The 27,188-nt window shown below is 56.0% G+C and overlaps 9 protein-coding genes across 9 annotated transcripts; 2 read left to right on the plus strand and 7 right to left on the minus strand.

Moving 5' to 3' along the window:
• Positions 1–1,134: 1,134 nt before the first annotated feature.
• On the plus strand, positions 1,135–3,251 carry UV8b_02544 (uncharacterized protein; the record flags this gene model as incomplete). Its single annotated transcript, XM_043140042.1, has 4 exons — positions 1,135–1,307; positions 1,407–1,518; positions 1,694–2,160; positions 2,258–3,251. The coding sequence occupies 4 exons, from the start codon at positions 1,135–1,137 to the stop codon at positions 3,249–3,251; spliced, it is 1,746 nt and encodes a 581-aa protein (XP_042995976.1).
• An 812-nt stretch (positions 3,252–4,063) lies between these two features.
• On the minus strand, positions 4,064–5,509 carry UV8b_02545 (uncharacterized protein; the record flags this gene model as incomplete). The annotated part of the gene is made up of 1 exon (XM_043140043.1): positions 4,064–5,509. The coding sequence occupies one exon, from the start codon at positions 5,507–5,509 to the stop codon at positions 4,064–4,066; it is 1,446 nt and encodes a 481-aa protein (XP_042995977.1).
• Positions 5,510–7,554: 2,045 nt separating this feature from the next.
• UV8b_02546 (uncharacterized protein) lies at positions 7,555–8,486 on the minus strand (the record flags this gene model as incomplete). Its single annotated transcript, XM_043140044.1, has 3 exons — positions 7,555–7,956; positions 8,058–8,215; positions 8,297–8,486. The coding sequence occupies 3 exons, from the start codon at positions 8,484–8,486 to the stop codon at positions 7,555–7,557; spliced, it is 750 nt and encodes a 249-aa protein (XP_042995978.1).
• Positions 8,487–9,039: 553 nt separating this feature from the next.
• On the plus strand, positions 9,040–10,359 carry UV8b_02547 (uncharacterized protein; the record flags this gene model as incomplete). Its single annotated transcript, XM_043140045.1, has 1 exon — positions 9,040–10,359. The coding sequence occupies one exon, from the start codon at positions 9,040–9,042 to the stop codon at positions 10,357–10,359; it is 1,320 nt and encodes a 439-aa protein (XP_042995979.1).
• Positions 10,360–12,157: 1,798 nt separating this feature from the next.
• Positions 12,158–13,744, minus strand: UV8b_02548 (uncharacterized protein; the record flags this gene model as incomplete). The annotated part of the gene is made up of 1 exon (XM_043140046.1): positions 12,158–13,744. One exon carries the CDS (start codon positions 13,742–13,744, stop codon positions 12,158–12,160), a length of 1,587 nt encoding a protein of 528 aa, XP_042995980.1.
• Positions 13,745–18,399: 4,655 nt separating this feature from the next.
• On the minus strand, positions 18,400–19,696 carry UV8b_02549 (uncharacterized protein; the record flags this gene model as incomplete). The annotated part of the gene is made up of 3 exons (XM_043140047.1): positions 18,400–18,549; positions 18,833–19,007; positions 19,233–19,696. 3 exons carry the CDS (start codon positions 19,694–19,696, stop codon positions 18,400–18,402), a joined length of 789 nt encoding a protein of 262 aa, XP_042995981.1.
• A 705-nt stretch (positions 19,697–20,401) lies between these two features.
• Positions 20,402–20,668, minus strand: UV8b_02550 (uncharacterized protein; the record flags this gene model as incomplete). The annotated part of the gene is made up of 1 exon (XM_043140048.1): positions 20,402–20,668. The coding sequence occupies one exon, from the start codon at positions 20,666–20,668 to the stop codon at positions 20,402–20,404; it is 267 nt and encodes an 88-aa protein (XP_042995982.1).
• A 1,555-nt stretch (positions 20,669–22,223) lies between these two features.
• Positions 22,224–23,562, minus strand: UV8b_02551 (uncharacterized protein; the record flags this gene model as incomplete). The annotated part of the gene is made up of 4 exons (XM_043140049.1): positions 22,224–22,355; positions 22,430–23,137; positions 23,223–23,320; positions 23,454–23,562. 4 exons carry the CDS (start codon positions 23,560–23,562, stop codon positions 22,224–22,226), a joined length of 1,047 nt encoding a protein of 348 aa, XP_042995983.1.
• Positions 23,563–24,352: 790 nt separating this feature from the next.
• On the minus strand, positions 24,353–26,809 carry UV8b_02552 (uncharacterized protein; the record flags this gene model as incomplete). Its single annotated transcript, XM_043140050.1, has 7 exons — positions 24,353–24,616; positions 24,690–25,210; positions 25,432–25,897; positions 25,972–26,092; positions 26,176–26,232; positions 26,363–26,520; positions 26,738–26,809. 7 exons carry the CDS (start codon positions 26,807–26,809, stop codon positions 24,353–24,355), a joined length of 1,659 nt encoding a protein of 552 aa, XP_042995984.1.
• Positions 26,810–27,188: the final 379 nt, after the last annotated feature.

Here is a 27,188-nt window from a genome sequence, read left to right on the forward strand (position 1 = left end):
TGTTAATTGGAGCAAGCACAGCTACGGGTAGGGGTAGCCATGGTGATGGGTGATGGCTGGTTGTTTTTCCACCGGGCGGGGCATAGGTACCTACCATGGCATGTACCAGACGCACCGTAGGCATGGAAAGGTACAACTTATAGAACCAGTTCCCTGCATGACCGCCCAGCTGCCTGCCTCACAACTGCACTGGGGAACGGGGCACGTTACCTAAGGTGCGCCTCTTAACCTACCAGCTTATAGGTACTTGTACGCTACCTAGGTACCTAGGTACTGCTACTAGCACGCTACCTGGTGCTCCGTACCTCCTGACAACACAAACGCTGGCACGCGTGTTGACTTACTTCCCCTTTTGGACATGGCGACGCCAATGGCACGACGTGATTTGCCGCTCTCTGAGAACACGGAACACGGAACTTGGCGAGTGCAGAGGTATCGAGACGAGGTCAGGATTGACTGCCTCTGTGCAGGCAGTCCATTAACTGTCGACTCCCATCTTCATCTCACAGATTTCTCTTTGATTCAGTAATCTGCCCCCGTGGCCCAATAAGTCAGTCTTCTGACTGATCTGGCAGGAGGCAGAAACCCCGTTCCCTCAGCTCCCCTCAGCTCCCCTCAACTCCCCTCAACTCCCCTCAACTCCCCCGATGAGACACACAAAAAAAAAAAGTGCCCTCTGCAGCTCTGCTCCGTCTTGGGCGGGCTTTTCTTTTCATCCATGCACGCTTTACACGTACCCGGCATGCAGGTACCGGTACGCGCCTGTACCCCAGCCAATACACAGCCTATACGCAGCCTGCCTTTACCTTGCTCATTCCTTGACCAACTCCACGTCCACGTCCCACGACCTGCATGCACTGCACGCGCACGCTTCTTGAGCCGGCTCGACGTCTTTCTCCTTGCTGTATTTATTTTCCTCCTCCCCCGGCCCCAACCTTGCCGCCTATCCTGCAGATTCTCTCGCCATCCAAGCCTGTCTACTCCGTACTCTGCATAGCGTGACGGCAGCGTCCAGTGATGCGTCTCCGCTCGTCGTCGTCTTGATCACCACCACCACCACCACCACCACCACCACCACCACCACCATCATCACCACGGCTTCCTTCTTCCGTCTCTGCCTTCCGCCGCGCCTCCATGTCGACGACAACTACGTCGCCGCCCGTGGCTCTCGTTTCAATAGAGCAATTGCCACGAGCCGACTCCCCTAGCCATTTTGATGCTTCTTCAACGTCACGGACCTCGTTCGAGCTTACGACGCATGATGCAGAAGTGGAGAAGCATCCTAGAGGGAAAAGAAAGAGGACCGCGTATGCTTGATCCCGTCGTCCCACGTTCCATTGCCTCAATTCCGTCGCCAGTGTCTGAGAAGGACGTTTCGAAACTAATGAGGCATTCGGCTCACTTAGTGCCAAGGACAAGATGGTTCTCGAGGAAGCGTACCGAAACAACCCAAAGCCCGACAAGCAAGCGCGTCTAGACATTGTGCATCGCGTCTCACTCAACGAAAAAGAGGTCCAAGTGCGCTTGACCCATGCAGAGCTACCCACCTCTTCCCTCTTCCCCTCGAGACACTCCACACTCCACCCATGCTAAACACCACAAGACGCGTAGACGCGTACCCGTGCCGTCAACGTCCTGTCATGATCCAATACGCTGACGCACTTGATTTTTTTTTTTTTTTTTTTTTTTTCAGATCTGGTTCCAGAACAGACGACAAAACGACCGCAGGAAATCGCGTCCTCTCTCGCCGGAAGAGCTTGCTGCCCTCCGCTTTGGTGGCATGCAGCATATATCTTCTGACCTCGTCACTTCTCCGGATGGCCTCATCGCTACCGACGCTCTCGACAGGTCCTTCCCGACTTCCGATCCGGGCGTCTCACGGCCTTCAGAATCAGATCCTGCATCACCTTCGCTCGGGCCGGCTAAACGCGAGCTGACTCGATCGTACTCTGACGTGGTCGTTGCCACTCCCAGACACCGCGGAGCTTCTCCGCCGCAGAGTCGGACCCACGAGGCATCCTCTCGGAGATCCGACGATAGCTTTGAATCCCTGTCTCGCTCATTCTCCAACCCTGTTGGCTATCTTGCCAACCGGTGGAACTTGGGAAGCTCATTCTCTACACCTTCAACCCTTGGTCGTGGCGTCGACGATTCTCTCAGGTATGAGATTGGCCTTGGAAAAAAAAATAGGGGGGGCAATCACAACGCCCGTCGTCGGGTGTATATCATGGCTATGACATTAACGATTCCCGACCAGGCTTGAACCGTTCCAACCCTCATCTTGCTCATCCGACAAGACAGACAGTTCCAGGAGCAAGTCTCAGTCCCGGTTTCGCTTATCCTTGTCTTTAGAGGGCAAAGCCGAGCTAATCTCGCACCACCAAACATCCCCTTCGCGTCAGTCACCATCACTATCGCCGCCTTTACTGTTTTCGAGTGCCCAGCCTCGGCAACGGGCCGGTCTATCGCGAAGCCATAGTGCCCTACCGAGCGTTACCCTTCCTCCCATCACTGCCTTGACCAACTCCCTACCTCCGCGGCTTCCCCGCGGACGCTCTCGAGATGTACAGGCTTGGGAATCTTGCGCGGACTCGGAGAAGCGGGATGAGCTGATGGCTCAGGCTGAGCATGAGTCGAGCGGTTCTGCCATTGCTGCCATTAGCCTTCTGAGGTCGTCGAGCGGCATCTTGCAACCTAGTTCGGCAAAGCGCAACGCATCCGTGTCTCGACCTCCACGACCGCATCAAGCGAAGAAGGCCAAACTCAGCCGGGCTAGTTCGACATTTGCGCGCTTGGAAACCGGGAAACCGGCAGTCGATCCGGAAAAGCTCCGTCAGAACACGGCCGGCAAGGTCAATGTATCAATGCTTGTGTCTCCCACGGATTCTGACAAGGAGAACTGGAGCCCGGACGAGGACGGCACTCCTCACCGAGGCCATCGCCGACAGCCATTGCCTGGCAGACCAGAATTCAAGAGCACAAATCCGCGGCGTGCCGGGCGCGTCTTGCGAGACCAAAAAGTCCCACCGATGCTCGGAAATCGCGCCAACACGGCACCTTGCCGCCCCTCTTTGGCCACCTCCAAAGCCAGTCCCAGCGTCAGGATTTTTGAAGATGGGAACCCTGGGCAGCGAAACCGCCGCGAAGATGACGTTGAGAGATTTATGCGAGGCGAGGTCAGCCCCAGCAAGAAACCAGACATGGACTGTGTCGCCGGTCTGCTTTCCCTCAGCCAAGGAGCATGGAGATGAAAGGACATTGACATAATGATGGACCAACCCATGGGACTGGTAGCATCGAGACTTTTTTTTTTTTTTTTTTTTTTTTTTTTCAATTTCTTCGCGCACCCTGCCAGCACGCAGTTTTGGAGCAATTGAGAATAAAAAACAAACGTACAAAGGAGACGGGGAAACGAGCAAACTTTGATGACTATTACCAAATCTTTGGCAGGCGTTGTGTGCTTCAGGATGGAACGGGGGAGACGTAAGACGCCGAGGAAAGGAAGGAAGAAAAAGAGGAAAAGACCAAGAGAACGGGGGTGCGGAGAGAGACCATTTTTGTATTGCATTTCCCCCTCATGTTCACATCTTCCATGGCTGAACAGGACCGGGAGGCGGGGCTGCTGTGTTTGGGGGGGATATTTTTGTTTTCTACATCTTGTTGATTTCCCTGCTTTTTTCTTTGGCGGCCATTCTGAAGGACGATTTTTGCCGCGTTTTGATTTCTTTCTGCCGGACTGGCTGGAGGTCCGGGTGGGAAATGGCAGGCACTTGAAATGCACATGGCTGATTGCCGCAATCTTGGGAGCCGCTTGGGCAGAGCAGCTACGGCAGAGCATGCCGTTCGTGATTTTTCAAGCGCGTGCGTTTCAATGTGCCGTGGCATGGAATCGAGGCTGCCGACGTGCAAGAGTCCCCTGTAAAAACTCGGCATTTACATTCGTGGCTAGTTCATCAAGCCGTGTTACACTATACAGTCTGCGATACCTCGGCAGCAAGCAGCAGCCGCAGCCGCAGCAGCAGCAGACGCAGCAGCAGGGGCACATGCTCTTCCTCGTCGCCATCTACAGTCCGAGCATGCTCATCTGTCGTCGGACGGGGCTTGCGCTGACGCTCCCCTCTTCGCTGGGGTAGTACGCGCTATCCGTATCAATGTCCCAGCACGCGGCGGCGGCGTCGTCGTCGTCGTCGTCGTCGTCGACGGCATGGGTCCCCACGCCCGTGCCGTCTGATGATGGTGATGGGCCGGCACCAAAGGGCTTCTGCGCAGCAGCACGGACGTTCCACCGCAGGGTCCTGCTCACGCTGTCGAACCACTCCGTGTCTGTGCGGGTGACGGTGGGGAAGGGGTACTGGGACGCGGCTATGGTGACGTGGTCGCCCTGCCGGAGCTCGATGCGGCCTTTGCCGTCGAAGGCGCAGTAGGCCGTGGCGCGGGAGTTTCTGGGCACGGCGACCCTCAGGGCCATGGTGTCCGACAGGACCATGGGCCGGAAGGAAAGCGTGTGCGGGCAAATGGGGGTCAGCAGGATGGCGGGAATGTCCGGATGGACCAGGGACCCGCCGGCCGATAGGGAGTACGCCGTCGATCCGGTCGGCGTGGAGAAGATGCAGCCGTCGGCCTGGACGACGGTGAGGAGCTCGTCATCGCCGTACAGCTCGAGGTTGGAGACGTACGGCGACGGGCCCCGGTCTATGACGAGCTCGTTCAGCACCTCAAACTGCTCGCCCTTGTCGTCGCCGTGGGCGCCGTCCCTCCACACGGTGCAGGTGAAGCGCATGCGCAGGTTGATCTTCATCCCGTCATCGCCCATGACGCGATCGAGGTGCGACCTGTAGCGTTCAAAGTCGAACGTGGTCATGAATCCCAGGCTGCCGAGGCTGAAAGACAGCACGGGCGGGACGATGCGCTGGAACAGCCACGAGGTGAAGAGGACGGTGCCGTCTCCGCCCAGGGTGAGGACGAGGTCGAATCTTTCGGGCTGGTTCCAGCACAGATCCGGCGTCCAGTACCTGAGCATGTGCTCGGAGGGCGGGTGCTGGGCCACGATGCCGGGCGCGTCGAAGCGCTTGGAGCCGCGCAGCTTGGCGTCGACGTAGACGTTGACGCCCAGGTCGGAGCCGTAGCGCGGCGTGCGCAGCAGCCACGTGGTGAGCTCGCGCGTCAGGTAGACGAGCTGGTGGTCGCGGGCCTTGGTGACAATCATGACGTTTCGGACGGCGCGCCTGATGGGTCGCCGCTGCAGCTGCCTGGATACCTCGCGCACCCCAGTCGCGGTTTGCACCAGCCTGGAATGCGACATGGACTCGTCATTTTTGATTTCCTCCAGCACCTTGTCAATGTCGACTGCGTCGTCGAATCGCTGATGATAGAAACATGGTGACTGGAGGGCCGCCAAGGTGGAAGTCGTCGGGGTTGCCTGCCTCCGCGCCAAGTCTTGCAAGGCGTCTGCCAGCATCTCGGACGCGGTGGCAGAGTCGGACGCCTCGCCGGTTTGTTTCGTCCACATGTTTGTTGGTTCCTTGAGTGCAGAGGGGGGGGGGGGGGGCACTGGGGCTTTCCGCGGTAATTGACGGCAAGCAAGCAAAGCCTTGAGAATCGATTGGCCGGGGGGGGGGGGGGGGGGGGGGGAGGGTTGAGTCAGGGTCGAGTCAAGGGTTGAGTTGCAAAGAAGGGGGGCGCTCCCGCCGATGGGATGGGCCGAGATGGAGATTGAACTTGAGAGTATGAGGGAGGTATGGTATGGGGTTCTCTCGGTAAAGGGCGAATGCACGCGATATAGGCCGGCCGCTTATATGGCCGGAGATGACATGAGGGACTTTAACAACGCCGGGCCACCTAGAGATGGATCAGCGGAAGAGGGAGTATGGGTATCATGGACAAAGAGAGTGTCTTTTGGCAACCATGGATTGATTGATGGGATGATGGATGCTGGATGCTGGATGCTGGATGCTGGATGCTTGTGCGCAGAGCAGCGTGTCCTTTCTTTGCCGGTCAGGGTCGAGGCTGTGAACAAAGTCCGAGTTCAGGAAATGGCTTTTCTTGTCCGCGGACTTGCCAGTGGACGGAAGGGAAGGGGTGGAGTTGTCGCCCAGTAAATCGAAGGATCCTCGGTGCAGCAGCCATAAGCAGTCTGGTCAGGCCGTCAATCAGTCAGTCAGTCAAGTCAGTCAGGGGGCCGCATGCAAGGCCTGGAACAAAGAAAGGTTGCGTGAAGAAAGGGGTGGGGCAAGCAGGCCGCAGGGGGATGTCGACGCAGGGGATAACCGACCCAGGGGTTTGCCAAGTGGGTGTGTACATACATGTAAGCTGCTGAGAAAGAACGAGGACGAGACGTGAGACGGACGACTGACTACTCCGTAGACGTGAGAGACGTGAGAAAGACGACTGAGACAGAGACTGAGACTGTCGGGTAGCTGCGTGGGGGGTTTCATATCGACGCGGCTTTTCTGGAAATTGCCAGGCCTTGCATTTTGGCCGTCAGTCGATGCAGAACTGGGTATTGGCATTGACCTTTGGGGGGGGGAGGAGGGGTGTCATAAGGCATAAGACGCTGGCGGGCGGCATAAGATGCTGGCGGCATAAGACGCGGCATAAGACGCGGCATAAGACGCGGCATAATAATAAGACGCCAAATTGCCAGAGGCCCGCTGAGCCGAGACCAGCGCGCCTGATTGATTGGCTCCTGCCAGTCTGGTTGCGTGGTTGCGTGGTTGCGTGGTTGCGTGGTTGCGTGGTTGCGTGGTTGCTTATGTCTACATCAATCATCATCATCATCATCATCATCATCACCGTCGGCGCCGACATGCTGGCTCCATCAGGTGTCCTCGGGGTCTTACGTCGGGGTGAACCGCCTGGCATGCCTTCTTCTTCCTAGGTACGGAGTAGTTCTCCCATGTCTCACAAGAAATTCGTGTCAGACGGGCTTCTAATTGCGGGCCTTGCCGATTGAAATAGCGACCAGCAACATCGAACCCCCCCATGAAGAGTGCCAGTGCCAGTGCCAGTGCGCACGGCGGCGCAGGTTTCTACGTGTGGACGTGTAAGCGTGTCCAGGCCTGATCAGGGTGTGCGATTTGCAGCAATCCAAGCCCGTTTTCACCGCATATTCCTAGCCTGGCTTGATGCAGCAACCGAACAAACAACCCCGTGCCTCATGCCATCCAAGACCACACAAGACCACACCCAAGAAAACCCCCACCACGCTTGCTTCTTCCCTCGACCTGTGATGTGATGGTGTGGTGGTTATGGGAGGCGGCGGCGGCGGCTTCAACCGGTTCAACCGGTTCAACCTGGTCCGTCTGTGGCCCAAGCATGACCTGGCCGGGATTCTGCTGCCTCACTGAGCTTGACCCCTCCTGCTTGGCTCCATGTCTTCTTTTCTCTTCCTTTTTCTCTTCTCTTTTTTTTCTTTCCCCCTTGTCGTTGGATACCGACACATGGTATCCCCGCCCAGAAGAACAACGTGTTTCATGTACTCCGTATGCCCGTTGGCTCAGGTGTCCCGTCTGTCTTTCAAAGTTTCTTTTTCTCTTTGAACCGTGCTCTCCCTCGTCACTTCCGTTGAAAATCTGCAGCAGAGCTCTTTCCCATGACTGATCGGATGAACGCTTTGATGCTGGGAGACGCGAGCTCTGCGCCCGTCATAGCCGTGTCAGGTCCTGATGTTTGGGCTTGACAGCATATCTGTCTTCCCGTCTCGAGAACCTTGTCCCAATCCTGGACGGAGAATGAACCCGAACTCTCGGCCAGCAAGAGCTCTTGGTTGCTTGTAAAAGCCATTACGTGGACGGAGCCGGCCTTGTCTGCCTCGTCGGGGCTTGGATCGACAATCAAGTCCTTGGAGCGGGCCGAGACGGCGACCGCTGCGGCTGCCGCCACTGTCTTGAGCGGGATCGCAGCTGTCAAAACGCCCAGAATGGCAGCATGCAGCAAGGCCGGTATAATGGTCAGGTTCTGGGCAGAGCAGAGTCAAAACTGTTAGTCGCAACGGGAACATGCGACCAAGGACCCCAGGGGGGGGGGGGGGGGTGGGGGGTCACGGCAGCGCCGCTCACCAGTTGAGCATGGACCAGCTTGGTGTTTTGGTAGGCGTTTCCCGGCGTCTGCATCACCTGGAGGGTGACCTGGATCATGCACCGGGGGAAGTCTCGTACGGGGATGAGCTGTCGGAGAGCGGACTGCACAATGGATTCGAGTTGTCTCTCGGGAGGACCTGCTCCCGACGGGATTAGAAGCTGCCGACGGCGGGCTCAAAAGAGGTCGGCAGAGGGGGGAGGAGGTTGCTTCTCGTTACCTCCGACTCCTGCCGATGGCCTGACCACCACGTCCACCAACGCCTCGAAGGGATTCTCATCGCGACGCGGCGCCTCGATCGGACCGTTGACGGCGGCGGTGACGACGTAGCCGGCGTGCGAAAAGGAAGCAGAGCCGTCTGCCTTTGGCAAGGGGGACAGCTCGGCGAGCGGCTCGGAAGATGCAGTCATTCTCGTCGCATGCGCCCGGCACTGGGCGACGTTGGCGTCGTTGGCGTCGTTGGCTCTAGATTTGCTGAATTTTCGCCTTCGCCTTCGCCTTCGCCTTCGCCTTCGCCACCTTAATCTGAGCCGAGCTTGGCTTTTCGGCTTTTTGGTGGTTTGGCAAGCAAATTGAAATTGAAAACGAAACGTCCCCGCCGGTGGAACGGGTCAAGTCGGGTCTGGTGGGTCCTTGTCAGCTGGCGGGGCCAGGCTCGGCAACTGACAGCGACTTGGCGACGAGCAGCTTTCCAGCTTGCAGCTTGCAGCTTGCAGCTTGCAGCATCCAGCATCCATCCGGCCTCTATCATCCATCATCCCATCATCAATCCAGCCTCCATCATCCATCCAGCCTCCATCATCCATCCAGCATCCCATCATCAATCCAGCCTCCATCATCCATCCAGCCTCCATCATCCAGCCTCCAGCCCCCCAGCTTCCAACTTTATCGAGTTTCCTACCATCGACCTCGCAGCCCGCCTTGTCCCATCCGCCAGACAATCAATCACCATCGACCACAGTCATGGCCTCGCCACATCCCGTCTCACCGGCGTCACCTGTCGGCGATGCCTGCCCCGCAACCACCTCGCCCGACCTCATGAGCCGAATCCCCAAGCTTGAACCCCGCCGTCGACGACAGGAACCGTCCAACCCGACGCCCGTTCCCGACACACCGCAACTGCCCCCGCCCCCCAACACCTCGGCCAGCTGGAGCTATCTCGTCCCCCAACGCAGAATCCTGTCGCCGAGAGATCACGAAACCTTTCTCGCGTCGCCGACGTGCCGCTTGATAAAAGCCTGGATCTTTGGCTTGGCCGACAGCGTCGTGGACACCCCCTGCTCGGCGGTCCACAAGGAGGACCTCGGCGACACGGCCAGGGCCCTCCTGGGCATCTTGGACGAGGCAGAAGGGTTCGTGTCGCAGTCTCCACCTGACGAGCAAGGAAGCTCGCGCTTCGGCAACAAGGCCTTTAGAGGATTCATCGACCTGGTGTCGGAAGCGTCTCCCCGATGGCACGCGGCTCTGGGGGTCGGCCAAGACGAGGCCGTCGCCGAGGTGTCGACGTACCTCGAGCAGTCGTTTGGAGACCACGGCCGCATCGACTACGGCTCGGGGCACGAGCTCAACTTTATGACGTGGCTGCTTTGCCTCCATCAGCTTGGCCTCCTGCGACGCACCGACTTCAGGCCCGTGACGCTCGCCATCTTCCCGCGCTACCTGTCGCTCATGCGCACCGTCCAGATGTCGTATTACCTCGAGCCGGCGGGGTCGCACGGCGTATGGGGCTTGGACGACTACCAGTTTCTGCCGTTTCTCTTTGGCGCCTCTCAGCTGCTGCACCATCCCTACATCACGCCGCGCTCGATCCACCAGCAACTGACGATTGAGGAGTTTGGGGACGACTACCTGTACCTCGGCCAGGTCGCCTTTGTCAACAGCACCAAGACGGTCAAGGGCTTGCGGTGGCACAGCCCCATGCTCGACGACATCTCCTCGGCCAGGTCGTGGTCCAAGATTGACGGCGGGATGCGGCGAATGTTTGTCGCCGAGGTGCTGGGCAAGCTGCCCGTGATGCAGCATTTCCTGTTCGGCTCCTTGGTCCCCGCCCCGGAAGGCATGAGCCAGGATGACGCGAGCGAGGAGCAAGAGGGCGGTGGACAGGCTGGTGGCGCAGCCTTGCACGCGGCCGACCATTCGGGCCACGCCCACCACGGTGCCGCTCACGATGGTGCCGGGTGGGGGGATTGCTGCGGCATCAAGGTGCCCAGCAGCATCGCAGCCGCACAGGAGACGAGGAAGGGCGCCCAGGGAGCTGCCCTGCGGCGAATCCCGTTCGACTAAGAGCAGGCCCCCCCGGGAGGGGGAATGGTGGCCTAATTGCGGCCGACGCCATCTTCCCACCCGTTGCCAGGTGCCAAAGTCATGTTGGACAAGTTGAATGTAGGGGAAGCTCCTCAATCAGCAATGGGCCCCTTGCGGTCTCAGAAACAGCAAAGGCCGACTCTGCCCGACCGAGTGAGTGGGCAACAAGGCCCAGTGCTGTGCTCACGACGCTTCTGTACGACCGAAACGTCACTTTTTTTTACCGTACAGACCTGGAAGACTCCGAATCTCCTGCCCAGGCACGCTCCCAGCTTTTTTTTTTTTTTTTTTTTTTTTTTTTTACAAGTTGCCATCGCCAGCGTGCTGCATAGCGACTTATTCACAGCAACGCCAGGTGCGATGCAGCGTCCCTGCAACCTCGCCTTCATCACACACGCCCTCGCCCGTCCCCTTGAACGCCTTGCACGAGAAGCAGCCTTTCCTCCCCCCTTTGGGCTGGCGAATCGACCAGATATATTTACTCCACCCGCGCATCCCAGAGTCACCCCATCCGGCGTCGTCGTTCCCCCGCCGTCACATGGCCCAGCCAGTCCAGCCACTGACTGGCAAAGTCGCCAGAGGGAGGTATGTAGGTCCCTGTGGCCCCCGACTTGTCTGCCGTGTTTGCTGTCGCGCGGGCCCAAGCCATCATCAGCCCCGATTGCGTGCAAATCCTGCTGCGGGGCGCTTCGTCTCGTCTCGTCTCGTCTCGATCACGGAACCCAGGTATTTCGGCCGCTACGTTTGTCGCCGCGGCGCGTCCGGGACTCCGTCGTCCCCAAGACCGGTTCCGCGCGGTGTGTGGGCGACTTTGCAACATGCCCCCCCCCCCCCCCCCCCCCAGCCAAGTGCGAGCGCCTGCAGCGTGGCGGCCTTGCAGCCAGCGTTGTAGTCTACCAGACCTGTACTTTTCTCCTCTGGGAAAGATTGCCCCTGCCACGTTGGCGGCGACGCAGCTACGTTTGCAGGCAGGCAGGCAGGCAGGCAGGCAGGCAGGCAGACATGGTGGGATCGCCAACAAAATCCCATCTTACTGTTGCAGTCAAATGGCTGCACGAGCCGTGTTTGGGCCCCAACAAAGCAGGACAAGCAGACCAGGCACACTCTCTTGCTCATAGGATATGCTTTTGTATTTCAATAGGCTAATCTACTCAATCGCGAGCGAGGCCATTGCTACCTACGAACCTGGCGTCTGGATCCCGCTGGGACACACCAGGGGTATGCTTCATACCTCCCCATGCCTCTTCATGCCTCTTCATGCCCCTTCATGCCCCTTCATGCCCATCCTGTAACCGTTCGCTGCAACCACGTCAACCGGTCCTCCACAATAGTTGATCAATCCCAACGGCCCCATTTTCCGGGCGCCTAGCTCAAGTTGGCAAGACCATGTCTGCATCAGCTTGGGCAAGTAGATGAACTCGTGAAAGAAGAAAGAGAAAAGGAGAAAGGAAAGAGAGGGACAAAGAAAGAAGGGGACAGTCTCGACGCTCAATCATAATCATATATAATCGTCCACATTTTTCTTTTCCGAAACTAAGATGAGCCACCCTCAAGGTATCATGTGGAAAACAAAAAAGACAAGCAAGCCACCACTATGCTATGAAATTTGGCAAAACAAGACGACAAAATTGCCAGCCCTGTTACGCTGCAGTGTCGGAGGGGTTGTTTTGGTTTGTTTTGAAAACGAAAAAGGGGGGAGGGGGGAGGGATGACAGGGTAGGAATGAGGCTCGAGCCCAACGGTTCGCCCGCAGAAGCTCATCAAACGGATCTGCAGTTCATGCAACCTCGATTGGTTGCGCCGGAATCGGGCCCGTCTCATCGGCTAATGACGCTCGCCAAGCTTGCTGGCGATTTCTGTTTGCGACGTGAATGTCGAGTACCATCTCAACCAGCGCCTCAGCATCTCGATGCAGCTCCCCCAGCTCCTCTTCACCAAGGTCGCGACCGAGCCCACCATTTCCATCGCGAGGCTTGCGATAGGCCGCAAAGACAATGCCACGGTCAATTCTCTCCGAGAGACGAACTCCCGAGACTGGACTAGCGCATCGCGCCGAGGGGTTCCGGGGGTATTGGCCCGTGTAAAATGCGCAGGCGTACCCGCGTGCAAAGTCTTGCGGCATGGCTTCATGATTCCGATACTCGATCCAGCCATCGGCTCGAAGAATTCTCGAGTGGACATCGGCAGCAACCTGCAGGGGCGAAGGCACATGATGCAAGCCGTGCGCCGCCAGGAGCCGCCCAATCATGGGCTTTTGTGTACCATGGCCATGGATGGGCTTCGACGTGTCTGGCCAAAGATTGACAACGTAGACCAAGTCGAAATCGTGGCGTCTGGCGATTCTTGCGGCTTCGAAGGCTGCTGCGGCAGCAGGCCGGCTTGCGCGAGGGGGCGTCAGCGTTAGCAGCGCTGATGCCAGTGGCTCCGACGATGATATGGACAGGTCCATTGGAGGTAGGGCCGATGTCGTCAATCGCCGAAGCGGACCCAGGGCCGGACTCTCTGGCGCAGATTCCGCGATGTCGTCATCGCTGAGATTGAGAAACTCCTTCACGCCGGGCTCCCTCAAAGTAGAGCTGCAAAACGAATGGGCAGATGGGGCAATACTCGACTGGCTGTATGATCTGTTGAGAGACCACCGATCAAACAGGTCGCCCATCCGATCTTCAATAACTCTGAACGGAGATTTGTCAAGAGCATCGGCCGACCTGACGCCTCGCAATTGTGCACCTGAGCGTGATGCCTCGTTAGGAAGCCGAGCAGGAGTTGGGGGGCAGGCTGGAAGATTGGGGTTTCCTGGCTTTGCGATGGGGCGTTGAGATGCACTGCCGACGTCCTCGAGATGAGGCGACGGGGGGTTGTTCAACCTGGGTGTTGAGGGAGAACTCTCCAGTGGGGAGCAGCAGCGAGGGCTAGGAAGTCGAGCAACTCCAGCCAGCCTCGTCGTATCGAACGAGTGTGATGACGAACACGAGTCGCCGTTCTGGGCGGTAGGCTTGGGAAATTGGAATTCGCAGAGTCCAGCCACCAAGGTCTCCGCTTGTCGGTGAGTAAAGGACGGAGATGACACCGATTTGTACCTCAGCTGGCAGTTGCCATCTGCTGGAAGCGAGTTGTAGGCGTGACCACGGGTCATTCGTTGACTTGCCAGAATTTCTGGAACAGAAGGCGACCGTCCTGTGGCTCGTCGCAAGCGAACCTCGTCGCGCGCAGTCATTCGACTTGTCTTGGGCCGGATAAATGAAGGTGAGGGAAACCTCTGACCCGGTGGTTGACTGACAAGGTCAGCTCCTCCATTTGAAGAGCGAGATGGTTTTCGCTTATAGGTGAAAAGCCTCTCGAGGCATTCCAAGCCGTTGCGCATGGTTTTTGCCCGTGTGTGTGTGTGTTCCGATGGTCAAAGACGGGGAATTGACGAGCATGTGTGTTGAAGAGTGTGGTTGGCGCTGAGGGCAAGAGGAGTCTTGTCTTGCCCGGGTTTTTATGCCAAGACCGTCCCTACTTGCTCTACAAGTGAAAGACAAAAGAAGAAAATTGTGATTTGTGAATCGTGGGGAAGAGTGGTGGTTCTTTCCTTCGTGTTGGTTGAGCTCGGTGACGCGAATGTGAATCAAAACTGACCAGGAAAGCTGACCAGGCAAGTCGAGCGTTTGGCGAGCGGCTTCACAGCACGACGCAGTTTGTGTAACGACGCAGCTCGCGGCTTGAGATGGGGAGTTTTCTGTACGGAATCTCCGGAGTCTCCCAAGTCTCATGATCCCGAGATGTTTTGGTGGTGCAGGTGCACAAGTAACGCGGCACGAACCAGATGTGTCGAAGCGTTTGATACGACCAGTCGCCTGTTTTTTTTTTTCCCTTTGCCTTCTTTTCGCTTTTTCTTTCCTGGCAGTGCTTCTTTTCTTTTTCCCTTTTTTTTCTCGTTTTCTTTTTTCTTTTTCTTTTCCTTTTCCTTTTCCTTTTCCCTCCTCGGGCTTGTCTTCGGATATCGCTTCTATTGTACCGGCACGCTCGGAATACACCAGCACCAGCAGCAACAACAACAGCACATGCGTCCGGGGCATGCACTAAAAGGCGTCAAGTCAACTACCAGATTGCCGAGCGTCTGGGGTTCAAAGAGGATCAAGTCAAGGAGCCGTGGGTGGCTGCCGTTGATCAAGTGAGAGGGCAAGGCATCAATCAAAATCAATGATGCGATGGAAGTGACGGGTCTTCCTCTCCGGCCGTAAGCGAGACCGGTTCGCACTCTTGGGAAGGAGCTACCAGCTCAAACGGGCGCTGTCGAGAGATGGAAGGCGAGGAGGACTTGGCTCACAGCGTCATTGGTGGCGGCAATTCGTAGATAGGTACCTCGCTGGGGTAAGGTACCAGTCAAGGTACATGTACCTTGGGTGGTGGTGGGTGACTGGAGCGACCAAGATCAACGTCGGTCGACCCTGTGCCTGTGGGCATCCTGGGAATAGAAGGGTTGGGCGGGTGGTCCTGGGTGTGCCGGAGGTTTTAACAGACGACATTCACACAGAGACACACGGACATGACGACTGAGGCCCTGACCTCTGACAACTCAACTCACGCCCGCCCGCCCGCTCCCGCTTCTGCATCGTTGTCCCGACTTCAAGGAGCGGGTAAAGGAAGGAGGGGGGGCAAAAAAAAAAAAAGGAGAGCAAAAAAAAAAAAAAATTACAAATTAAAATAGGGATAAAAAAAAACTTAGGGAAAAGAAACAGTCAACCCACGTTCCCGGGTCGTCAGCAAGGGTTCCCAGCGGAACAATACAAACTGGGCAGCCCGAATAAGAGACACAAAGCACACAAAAGCCCGCCAAACAAAGTCCAAGACAACAAGGATGTTTTGCTCTCAGACTTGTCCATCTCCGTCAAGCTCCAGGACGTTAGGGCGAAAGGGGAAAGTAGAGGGGGGAAAAAAAGGAAAAAAAAGTAAAAAAAAAAAATAAAATATATATATATATATATATATATATAATGACATGAGGAAGGAATAAAAAGAAACAGCGGGGCGTGGGGCCGGGGAATGACGGGAGTCCCGCGCCGCCCTCCACTCAAAGCACCTGGGCCACTTAACCTCCAAGACACATTGGGCTGCCTGCACGTCGTGCTAGCTAGCGACACGCCCACCCCTGCCAACCTTCAATGTCTTCAATGTTGTCTCTGTGCAGGGTTGGCCTGACGGGTGGACTTGCTTGAAAAAGGCCAAAAACACGGCAAAGGTGGACCATGTCAGTCAGGCCGGCGTCGGCGTGTCGTGTCTTGCGCCTGGGAATTCAACTGACGCCGTGTGATATCGCCCTACACTGCGCCATCATCTTAATTCAAGTAGAAATATAAAGATGCAATTGATAGCACTTTAGGATAAATTACCATCTTGAGAGCTTCCGCCTATTTGCGCGTGGCCCACCATGCTCGTTTCCTGTAATTGGCTGCATTCCGCGACACGCGACACGCAACACGTGACACGCGACACAGTGTACTCTGTCTCTCTCTCTCTCTCTCTCTTTCTCTCTCTCTCTCTCTCTCTTGACCCTTTGAGATGGTCAATCTTTTGAGTTATTCATCGCGATGCATGCCGGCGTGCCGCTATAGCGAAAAGCTTCGAGTCGTGAAATGCAACCAAAGTCACTTGGCATAGAAAAATATATGCAAGGGGATGAGTGCTATCTTAGGTTTAGCTTCTACGGAGTACTGCGTTGTATCTTTGAATAAAGCAATTAGGCCTCGTTCCCCAGACCAAGCATGGGGGTCTGAAGTCCAGGATGTGGTTTTTTTTTTTTTTTAAAACGCAATATTCCCCCGGTCGGCCCGTCCTCAGGCGCCAGCGCACTGTCTCATTGATCCGACATGACCCTGAAAGCCACCCGGGCTGGAATAACCGCAGCGAGCAGGGGAAAAGGTAAAAATAATAATAATCATAATCATAATCATAATAAAATCAAAGAGATCGGGAAAATAAGAAGAAGAAGAAGAAAAAGAAAAAAAAAAGACGGGGAAGAGGAACGACGAGTTGAGTTCTTAACCGCTGCTGGGAAGCAAACCACAGAATAAGGAGACGTCGTGGTCGTGGGAATGCTGACATGTCACGGTGGACTCGGGACACGCCAGTCCCGGTCCGTTCGTTATTTATTATTTTGTGTCTTGCCGTCGCTTTCTTGCCGTCTGTCCCACTCCCCAGTTTTTTTTTTTTTTTTTTTTTTTCTTCAGTAGATCGCCTTCCCGTGGCCGAATTTCCAGGATTGGCATGGGGCGGGCCGGCCGTCCGCCTAGCGCCGGCTGGTCGGGGGAAAATTCGAAACCGCCGCTGGAGTCCTGGTTTTGCAACTTTGTCCGGTCCGGTCTAGAAGTACGGGGGAGGAGGAGCATTGACCGTCTTGGTTGGCATCGATTGATTGTCCAGACCAGACTTTGTCTCGGACTCCAGAGCCGCAAGCAGGGCTGCAAGGGCCTCTTCCATGCAGATTAGTAGGCACCTTACGGAGTTAGTGCAGGATACATGCGCCTAGCCTCCGGCCCAGCAGGCAGTGGCTGCCTCATGCCAGGCACCAGCCAGGCCCAGCCAGTCTGTGCCCACAGCCTGCCTACCAGCTAGCTTAGGTACAGGTACTTGTATATTCCGTGCTCGGGTACGACCCCATGCTCAAACAAAGCCGCCGTCTGGTGTGCGTTGCGGGTGTTGCGGGTGTTACGGCAAGACGAGACACGCAGCCATGTCAAGTCTGGTCCATGGAGGATTGATTAGGGCCAGGGGTTCCAGGACCAGCTTTCCTCCCCAAGCATGTTGACTTGAAGCCCGAGAATGCCGATAAGCGGTGGGTGGGTGACTCGCAAAGGCGGGAGGAAACCTGCGGCTGAGGTCTTGCTAATCCGTACATTGCACGCCTCCCCCAGCCCCACCCCGGCGGGTATGTACCTTAGGTACGTACTCGTACGCACCTGACTTGCTCCCTTCCTGGTGATTCCTGCCTTGGCATCACGGCATCGACAGTGTGGGGGCTGGCCGACCCACGTTGGAAGAAGGAACATTCAACATTGGATTGGGGAGGGAAGGAGACAAGAGACAGAAGAAGGAAAAGGGAAAGAAAAAGAAAAAGAAAAAGAAAAAGAAAAAGAAAAAGAAAAAAGGCAACACAGCTTCCGTCAACTCGAGCCCAAACCTGGAGCCGTCCAGTCCCCAAGTCCAGCCTTCTTCACTCTCGCCCGAGTCTGGTCCTTTTGTCCAGACTCCGGCTGCCGGCTGGGTGACTCGGTCCTCCCGGTTCCCCAAACAACAAACAAACATCCGACCGTTGACCGTTGAGGTGCCCGCCCCGTCGTATGCATGGCCCTGCTACCGAGTAGTCTTCCGGAACCAATGCAGTCCTAGTCCTTCCTTCACCTTGTTGTTGTTGTTGTCTCCTCCCTCAACCACGTTGCATATTTCTTCTGCGCCCAACCACTTGGCAAACCGTCACTCAAGCACGCTGGCTGGGGCGCGGGCGCTGAGACGCCCTCGCGACGGGGCACAGCAGTACCTACGGTGCCTCCCAAGGTACATAGGATCCTGCTGCCTCGGAGGAGACAACGTTCGTCAATTCCTCGTATACTACGGAGTACCGAGCCATTTTGACGCGAGAACTGCCGGAAGATAACCGAGCAGTGAGTGCTTGGACTCCACAGGATGCCGCACAGCGCAGGCTGAAGGTCACCCCGGCCGTCGCCGCTGCATAACCTACATACCAACCTAGTGGTACCAGACTATGTTGTTACCAGCTGCCCATCGTGGTTTGGCTCAAAGGCACGGCACCCAAGTTCCCACCAGAGCTAGCTAAGCCTAGCTAGCTAAGCCTAGCTAGCTGAGCCTAGCTCTGTCCCAGAAACCCGGGCCTTTGACAAGGGTGATTCGAGTTGCACCTTGGGAAATCCGATTCCCTGTCGCTCCGGATAACAGAGTCATGACACAATGGAGCGGCTCCGCGCTAGCACCCGATGAGGAGGGAATCAACATCAACCGACCCGTCATTTTCCCCAGCCGTTATGACCAGGGGTAGGATGAATTCAGCCTTGGTGGCGATTTTCGAGCAGCGACAATCACGTGACCCGCGGTTGACCCCCGAACACCGAGCATGTGGCCCAGATATGGGATTCCCAAGGTCACCAGGCTCAAGACCAGGAAATCGTAGCTCTAATCCTGCATAAGTAGCTTTGTCTCGACTTGCAATTGTGGAAAAAGACGACTCAAGTTGGCTACCCGATCATTACATCATTGACCTCAATGGGTGATGATACTAATAGAAGACCTGATTTTGGCAAGAGCGGATTGGGGCTCGCATCAGCAGATTGGACAACGTGGCTAGAGCATTAGCATAATGAAGGTAGTAGTTATTCGCTTGACAACTGAGTCTCGCAAGGTTCGAAAATGACGGGCGAGCCAACAGAACAACGGACCGAGTATAAATGACCTGTACCTTGTTCAATCGTAGCCAACGAGCTGCCGAACACGCGGGGGTACTTGAAGCCGCTTGCGCCGCATCGCAAATACCACTAAGCCACGGGTCCATGAGTTGGGGACTTTCGCCCTCGAGGGCCTCGGAGGTTTGCATAGACAGCCCGTCCAGCCCCTCACCGTGTGCAAGGGGCGTTCTGTATATTCTTCAGGTTAGCCAAGACTTGTTCCGCCGACCGATACAGCTAATTCCAGCATTTCGAGGCGACCCGATGACACGCATGCTTGCTCTGGTCGTTGGGGAATTCTCGCCCACGAAACCGGCGCTCGATTTCCTCTTCCGTCGTCGGTGCCGTTCAAATCCGGGAACACCTCATGGCCCATCATGATGAAGTAAGCACACTGTACTTGCAAGCGCAAACAAGTCTGTTTTCACTCGTGCGCGATCTGCAGGGGTTCGAGGTGGGCATGATTTGGAGGATTCGAGGGATAAGGCATCGAGGAGAGCGACGCCGTCTGCGGACAAGTGCTGGCCTTGAGAATCGGCAAGCTTGAGGTCGAGGTTGTCGTCCACACCAGGAGATTGTCGTGGCGGAGATGGCAGTGAAGGACGGACCCGCTTGGTGGAGTGAATGTAGTTTATGCCTTGGGCAGCTTGCACGCACCAGGTCATACGTTGCTGAAGCGACGTTTCGGGATGAGGCACGAGGTAGTAGTCACGCAGATTACCGTTCGGAGCAAACTCGAGGAGAATTCCGTCGTCCGTCAGTCCCCTTGAGTTCGCACAATACGAGGATGGTTTCCTAGTAGTTTGAGCATTTTGGCCTCGATCTGAAGCTGACTGCAAGCGAAAGATGATGGCACCGGCGCCGCAAACCCGAAGCATGTTTGGAGAGCTAGTAAAACTATGTAATTAAATTCAGAATCCAGGAATAAAGTTGATTGCTGATTACCAGGTAGGTAGGTATTCATGCTCGCACGTGACTTTCCACCATCTTCCAATAGGGCACTCGCTTCCAAGCTTTTCTCTCCTCATTCTTCATCTAATTTACCAAGTCTTTCTTTTTAAACATAAATGCCTCGCGTTACATTCAGTACATGCGACTTGCCAACCAACTTGCGAGGTTGCTCTCAGCGGTTTAGCTTAGTCAACGAAATGGGTAATGTGGAGGCTGATGGATGACTTGTTGGTGCTGGTTGGCTTTGCGGAACCGGCGCCGCCCGCCCCACCCCCACCTGCCTGCCTGCCTGCCTGCCTGCCTGCCTGCCTGCCTTCAACGGGATGGCCAAGAGGGGGGGGGGTTGGGTAGGAGGGGGGAGGGGTGTGGTGTGGTAACTTGCCCAGATCGGGCTTGGGCAGGAAGCTCTATATTTCTTCTTTCGTGTGCGTTCGAGTCAGCCATTGGTCTCTGCCCTCTAGCGCTGTCGTGCATTGCCCCACCAGACCTTGCCTTTTCACCAGCTGCAATGCAAGCTTGTGCAAGGGAGATTTTCAGTTTTAGTTGGGCTTTTTCAGCTGGAGTGGGATGCAACCAGACGTTTTGCCCATAGCCCCACCCCCCGTCCGACTTGTCCCTTTCGTTCCTTTTTTTCACAAGGGCCAGTTCGTCTCGTTTCGTCTCGTTTGCTTCCAATCCTTACCAAGCTCGGCGACGTCAGCAACAAAGTCCGGTCCGGCACCCCGGCAACCGACGGTGGCTGATGGGCAGTTGATGCTGACCACGTGTTCCTGCAAGTCATTTCGCAGGGCTGCGGAGCCTGCGAGGCCAATCTCATCCCAGATTCCCCTGCCGTCTCTCTTGTGCGGTGGTGCATTCTGCAGGAACAAGGTTTTGAAGAGGGGGTCACTCTCGATCATGCATCGGTTGTTTCTCTCTCTCTCTCTCTCTCTCTCTCTCTCTCTCTCTCTCTCTCTCTTTTTTTTTTTTTTTTTTTTTTTTTCCTTTTTCCCCCATTTTTTCTTTTTTTTGGCTTGATTTTTATCGCGTCCTGCGTCCCCGCGGTTACACGTCGGGTGTTGAAAAACTTGAACTGGCGACAACTTGGCAAGCCAAAGCCCGTTGGGGCGCGTCACAGGCACGTTAATAGAAGTCGCTTCTGACGGGCCGCTTTGAGCGGAGTACTGGGTGCTAACAGAGAACCAAAAAAAAAAAAAAAAAAAAAAAAAAAAGGAAATAAAAGGAAAAATGCCTGACTTGCTGGGGGGAAGGGGGGAATCACTTTCAATTTTGCACATGCACGGTCCCCAACAAAAAAAAAAAAAAACAAAAAAAACAAAAGCTGGCCGTGCGCATACTCGCGACATCCGACGGATACGGCCCGTGGTGGTCGAGGTTGCGAGTTTGACGACGGGAGGACGAGAAGTGGGGCTGCCACGGCTGGGCTGCCACCTGCCTGAACACACAACAAACACCAAACACCATACGAGGCACAACCACGGCAAGTGCTGCCTGCCTTGCCTGCCTTGGGAAACCCAAGACATGGACTACGGAACTACGGAGTAACTGGGGCGCAAGCTCCGATCGATTGACCGGGTGGACCCACCAGACCCAATAAGAGGCCTCATTTGAAGTTGATAGTTCGTGCATGCGCCGATACAAAGCTTCACAATGCAGCCCAAACCCAAACCCCGCCTGCTACCATGACTGGGTTTTCACGGTTTTCACGGTTTTCACGGTTTTCATCCCCCCTTTCCCTGTTGATCATGCCGACTCGCTCCCGCTTACCTTTAACGGCGCTCGTACTCGACTCCCAAGGTTTGGCGTTCCGAGATGGCAATGGGCAGTCATCACTCCCTAGCGGTCACGGGGCCCGATGCATATACAACACGGCATGTATCTCGGCCCGGAGCGCGAGTTTCTCGAAAATCCCCCCCCAGCGCCTTCTCTCAGAGGCAGGTCGACGCATAGGCAGCCCTTGGTAGGGCCCAAGCGAAGCCGTGAATTTGCATAGATTTAATACAGCAAAGCTCGGTCTATATTTCGAACGTGGTGTTTCGACATTATGGCAGCAGCAACTTTTCCGCGGCATCATGGGGGAAAGGGGGGGGGGGGGGAGAGGGAGGGGGCTGAGGTATCAGAGAACGGTCCCGTACGTATTGGGTGTCTTTTCCCTTCATTCCGGTTTAAACTTGGAACTAGTATATAGATATCGGGGGAGAAGTTTCAGGGATGCACAGCAGCAGCATCGATATGAAATTCGCGTCAGCTTTCAACTACTTGTAAGGGAACTAGGGTGCGGAAGGTCTTGTAGGCATTAGTTGGCACTAGACATCAACCAGCATTCGCAACAGCTGCCGGGCATCATGCTCGATGCCCGTGATATCTTATCGTCTATCGTTGGCCCTTGCACAGGAATGCCCCCCCTCACGATGGCCCCCCCCCCGAGTTGACCAAAAAACACCCGCACGGCATTCAGAGTCGCGACCCGCTCGGATCCCCATCGACCTCGCCAAACAAGCCCAAGAAGGCGCTGTGAACCTCGTCGGTCAAGTCACTAGCGACGAGGCTCCGGCCTCTTTTAATAAACGAAAGTCGGGAGCATTCCTGGAGAGGGGGATAAGAACGACCACGTTAGCAGGTTGAGCTCGGAGCCAGGTGGACGACGACGACGGACTCACCCTTGTGATGGCGCTGCCGCCAAAGGCAGCCAGCCCAATCGACTCATCTTCCCCCAGGAGATCGCGCCCGACATCCCAGATCCTGTCCAGGTACGCCCTCCGCCAAGCCAGGAACGTGGCAATCGACCCCGTCAGCGTGTCTCCCTGCCCGCCGCTCCGCTTCCTCCCGCCCTCCATGTCGTTGACCAAGGTCGCGTCCCCGTTGGAGACGAAGTCGCTGCGCCCTTTCTGGACGACGGTGACGCCCCCCAGCGCCGCGGCCAGAGCCTCGACCTTGGCCGTCTCGCTCCCGTCCTCGTCGCCCGCGTCGTCGAGGCCCAGCGCGCTGCGGAGGCGGCCAAACTCGACGACGTTGGGCGTGAGCACCGCCTGCCGGTATCCTCTGACCAGGTCCGGGTCCCGCTGGACCAGCTGGAGGGCGTCGGCGTCCAAGACGACGGGCATCCGGCTGCCTCGCGCGGCCCGGACCACGCGCGAAACCGTCTCCAGCATCAGCGGGTCGCGGCCCAGCCCGGGACCGACGACGAGGACGTCAAGCCGGGGCAGCATGTCGATTATGCCGGCCGAGACGTCCTCCGCGTCGGCGGCGGCGGCGGCGGCAGCGTGTCCCCCGTCCGACGGGGACTGGCGCATCAACGGATGAACCATGAGGTCGGGCGAGTACGTCTTGATGACGGCCGCCGCGGCCGGCGTGCAGATGACGTGAGACTAGAATTCGTCCGGCTGAGCTTCTTGCCGCGCCCACGCAAGCTTCCTCCCCCTTTTCTTCGAAGCAGCAGGTCGTCAAACTCACCATGTCGCATCCTAACCTGGCGCTGGCCATGGCAGAAAAGTAGGGCGCGCCCGTGTAATCCCGACTTCCGCCAATCACGGCTACCCGGCCCAGCTGTCCTGCGCGGCGTTAACGCGGGAATCCTCCTCCTCCTCGTCCGCGAGCTGCCCGCCCGGTTGGGGATGCCTTCATCTCCCAGCTGGGCAAGGGAGCGAAGGCGGGAGGGAGCTGGGGGGGGGGGTGGGGGGTTACCTTTGTGGAATTTGTCAAGCATCGGGGGAATCATTCGACGCACTTTGCCAAGCGTTTCTCGCGCCGAGGCCGACATGTTGTTGCCGTCTTGGTGGTTGCCCCCGCCCATGACAGGAAAAATGGAATACCTTTCTCTGTTCTCGTTCTTTCGTTGAGTTTGGCCAAGCTTGACTGATCCGACCGATCCCGGCCAAGCAGCGACGACGGGGTCACGACGGGGTCACAACGGGGTTACGACGGGGTCCAGAGCAAAAATGCCTCGTCGAATCCTGAGAGTAGAGTCAGAGAGACAAGACTAAAACCCCCCATTCGGAAAATCCGCTTGCGAGGCTAGCTGCAATGCTCAAAAGAATCGCTCCAGCGATTGCATCAATGGTTGCGATGCCCAAGAATCAATGGAGCTGACAGGTCACGCGTGTCAAGTCCCTCCAAACCTGATGATGTCACCACAGCATCAAGTACCGCCCCTCTCCTAAATAAGTATATTTCATTATTATTATGCCGTGAACCCGCAGTTTATTAATTCCGCGAATACCCGCTCGCAATCTGACATTTCACGTATCCTTACTGCCGCTCGAGAGCCTCCTTCTCGACTGTAACTAGAAAGAAAAAAATTTTTGTTTTTTTTTAAAAAAAAAAAAAAAAAAAAAAAAAAAAAAAAAAAGGGGAACACAAAAGAAACTGAGGGCGTTCATTGAGTAACGAGCTCTATTTTTACATGGGATGGCACGATTGACAATCCCCCAATGTCACCTGACGCTCCATCAAAAAACACCCACACTAGGCTCTTCCCTCCCACATCTAGAGAGATCAACTACAAGAAATTTCGGTATAGACAGCAGTCATCCCCAGTATCCCCCTTCTCTGTGTCGCTCCCAAGAGACCTCGAATCAAGACTCTTAGCCGAGGAAGCTCTTGATGAAGGCCGGGGTGATCTCCTTCAGCTTAGCTTCCGTCTCCTTGCTCAAGGCACCCTCCCTGTCGATAGTGGCCAACAACTCAGCCTCGTTGGACTTCAGGTGAGCGAGGTAGTCAGCCTCCCACTGCAGAATCTTGCCGACCGGGACGTTGTCGAGGTAACCGTTGACACCGGCGAAGATGAGGGGAACCATCTCATTGACAGCCATGGGAGAGTATTGCTTCTGCTTGAGAAGCTCAGTCAACTAAAAAATAAAAAAAAATTAAGTCAGCAACTGTCACCACATGTGTTTCCATGGCAAACAAGAGTCAACTTACCCGCTCACCACGGGCCAGGGTCTGCTTGGTCGAGGCATCCAAATCAGAACCAAACTGGGCGAAAGCAGCCACTTCACGGTACTGGGCCAAGAAAAGCTTCAGGGAGCCAGCAACCTGCTTCATCGCCTTGAGCTGGGCGGAGGAACCGACACGAGAGACGGAAAGACCGACGTTGATGGCGGGACGGATACCCTTGTAGAACAACTCGGACTCCAAGAAGATTTGGCCGTCCGTGATGGAAATGACGTTGGTGGGAATATAGGCTGAGACGTCACCGCCCTGGGTCTCAATGATGGGCAGGGCAGTCATTGAACCAGAGCCGTGCTCCTTGTTCAACTTGGCAGCACGCTCAAGCAGACGAGAATGCAGGTAGAAAACGTCACCGGGGTAAGCCTCACGACCAGGGGGGCGACGGAGCAACAGCGACATTTGACGGTAAGCGACAGCCTGCTTGGACAAATCGTCGTAAATAATCAGAGAGTGGCGGCCCGTCAGCATGAAGTGCTCGCTCAAGCTCGCACCTAAGAGCAAGAGTTAGTTCAAAGTACACAGACGGCACAAGTTGATGAATTGGAAGCCGGGAAGAGCAAATGGTCAAAAGAGGACGTGTGGAGCCGAGGCGCATGTATGTGTAGACAGCGCTTACGCGCTCCACGCAAAGACTCGAATGAAGAAAAGACATTGCGAATAACAAGAAAAAGGAAAAAGGGTTCTAAATGGAAGGCGAAGGAGATTGTCATACCGGTGAAAGGAGCAATGTACTGCAATGGAGCGGCCTCAGAGGCGGTCGCCGCGACGACAATGGAATACTTCATCGCATCGTTCTCCTCAAGGGTCTTGACGAGCTGCGCAACGGTAGACCGCTTCTGGCCAACAGCAACGTAGACACAGAACAGCTTCTTGGAATCGTCATTGCCATTGTTCCATCGCTTCTGGTTGAGAATGGTGTCAAGGGCGACAGCAGTTTTACCAGTCTGGCGATCGCCAATGATCAGTTCACGCTGGCCACGGCCAATGGGAACCATGGCATCGACGGACTTGAAGCCAGTCTGAACAGGCTCGTGGACAGACTTGCGAGGCAGAATACCAGGGGCCTTGAGCTGAACACGGCGACGCTGCTTGGTTTTGATGGGGCCCTTGCCGTCGATGGGGTTACCCAGAGCATCAACAACACGGCCGAGCAGCTCATCGCCAACAGGGACATCGACCTACACGACGCTGGTTAGTCGTTTCATCAACTTCAACGCTAATTGTGTCAATAAATACTACGGGGAAAACTCACAATAGCTCCAGTTCGCTTGACGGTCTCACCCTCCTTGACGAGACGATCGGAACCAAACAAGACAACACCGACCTGACCAGCTTCCAAGTTCATGCACATTCCCTTGACGCCAGAGGCGAACCTGAAGGGTCCGCGTTAGAAGACGATTGAAAAGTCATCTAAACGCAGCCATGGGTGTTCACATAGAGGGGGGGAAACACTTACTCAACGAGCTCTTCGGCTTGGACATTGGCAAGACCATGGACACGGGCGATACCGTCACTAAACTTCCTTGTTAGCGATTCCCTCGAGGAGAAAAGGAGCTGTCCGTCACCGCGAATGCGGGTTTATCATTTGTTCAATTTATCCGATGGCTCGGAGTTGGCCAGTTTCAGCTGCACATTCCACATACCCGACAGAGAGAACGCGACCAGTCTCAGCAAGTCCAGATTCCTCCTGAACACCACGAATGCGCTGCTCGAGAATCGAAGAGACCTCAGTTGGTGAGGCCTTGTCGGCGTAGGATCGAAGCTGCAGGCTGTTGACGGCGGCAGGTGCGGCATTTCGGGCCTAATAAAAGAGAGGCGTTAGCAGAGGTCCTGGCAAAAAGCTCAAAGACCCAGCACCACCGCCAGAACCGCGCAGGAGCTAAAATCTCCGGGGAGAAAAAAAAAAAAAAAAACAGATCGGCAATCCGCCCAATTGAGCTATTGGCAAGGCCTTCTCGATGGATGCATGGCGTCTTTCGATGGCATTGGCGGTCGATTCGGGTCTGAGGAGAACTCACCGCGGCAACCCGACCGGCAGCAGAGACGGCGCCCACGGCACGCGTGGACTGTCGAAGAGCGTTCCGGAACATACTGTGGGAGGTATATGAGACTCTGAGTGGGAGAGGAACAATTGCAGCAAGGTGCAATTGGGGAGAGGGGAGATTCAAGTGGCGGTTGCTGCCTTTGCAGAAGAGCAAATGGAGATTTTCGGGAGGACAGTGATGAGAAGCAGAGTCTGTGAGGGAGTTGGTGGAGCGGGCCTGGCCAACCAGCCAATCATGATGCAAAGCGCGGGCTTGCCTACGAAGTCCGAGGCTTCCTTAACAATTTCCCCCTTCTTGTTCGAGCCTCAGGAACCAGCCACAGAGACGGAGTTGTGCCTGGCTCCGAAGCTGATGACTAAGTGCGCTGCAACGCACCTTGTTTGTCGTCGGGTGGTTAAGGGTCTGTTGGACGGTTCAAAGGAAC

The sequence above is a fragment of the Ustilaginoidea virens genome, chromosome 2 (assembly GCF_000687475.1).
Source record: "Ustilaginoidea virens chromosome 2, complete sequence".
NCBI lineage: Eukaryota > Fungi > Ascomycota > Sordariomycetes > Hypocreales > Clavicipitaceae > Ustilaginoidea > Ustilaginoidea virens.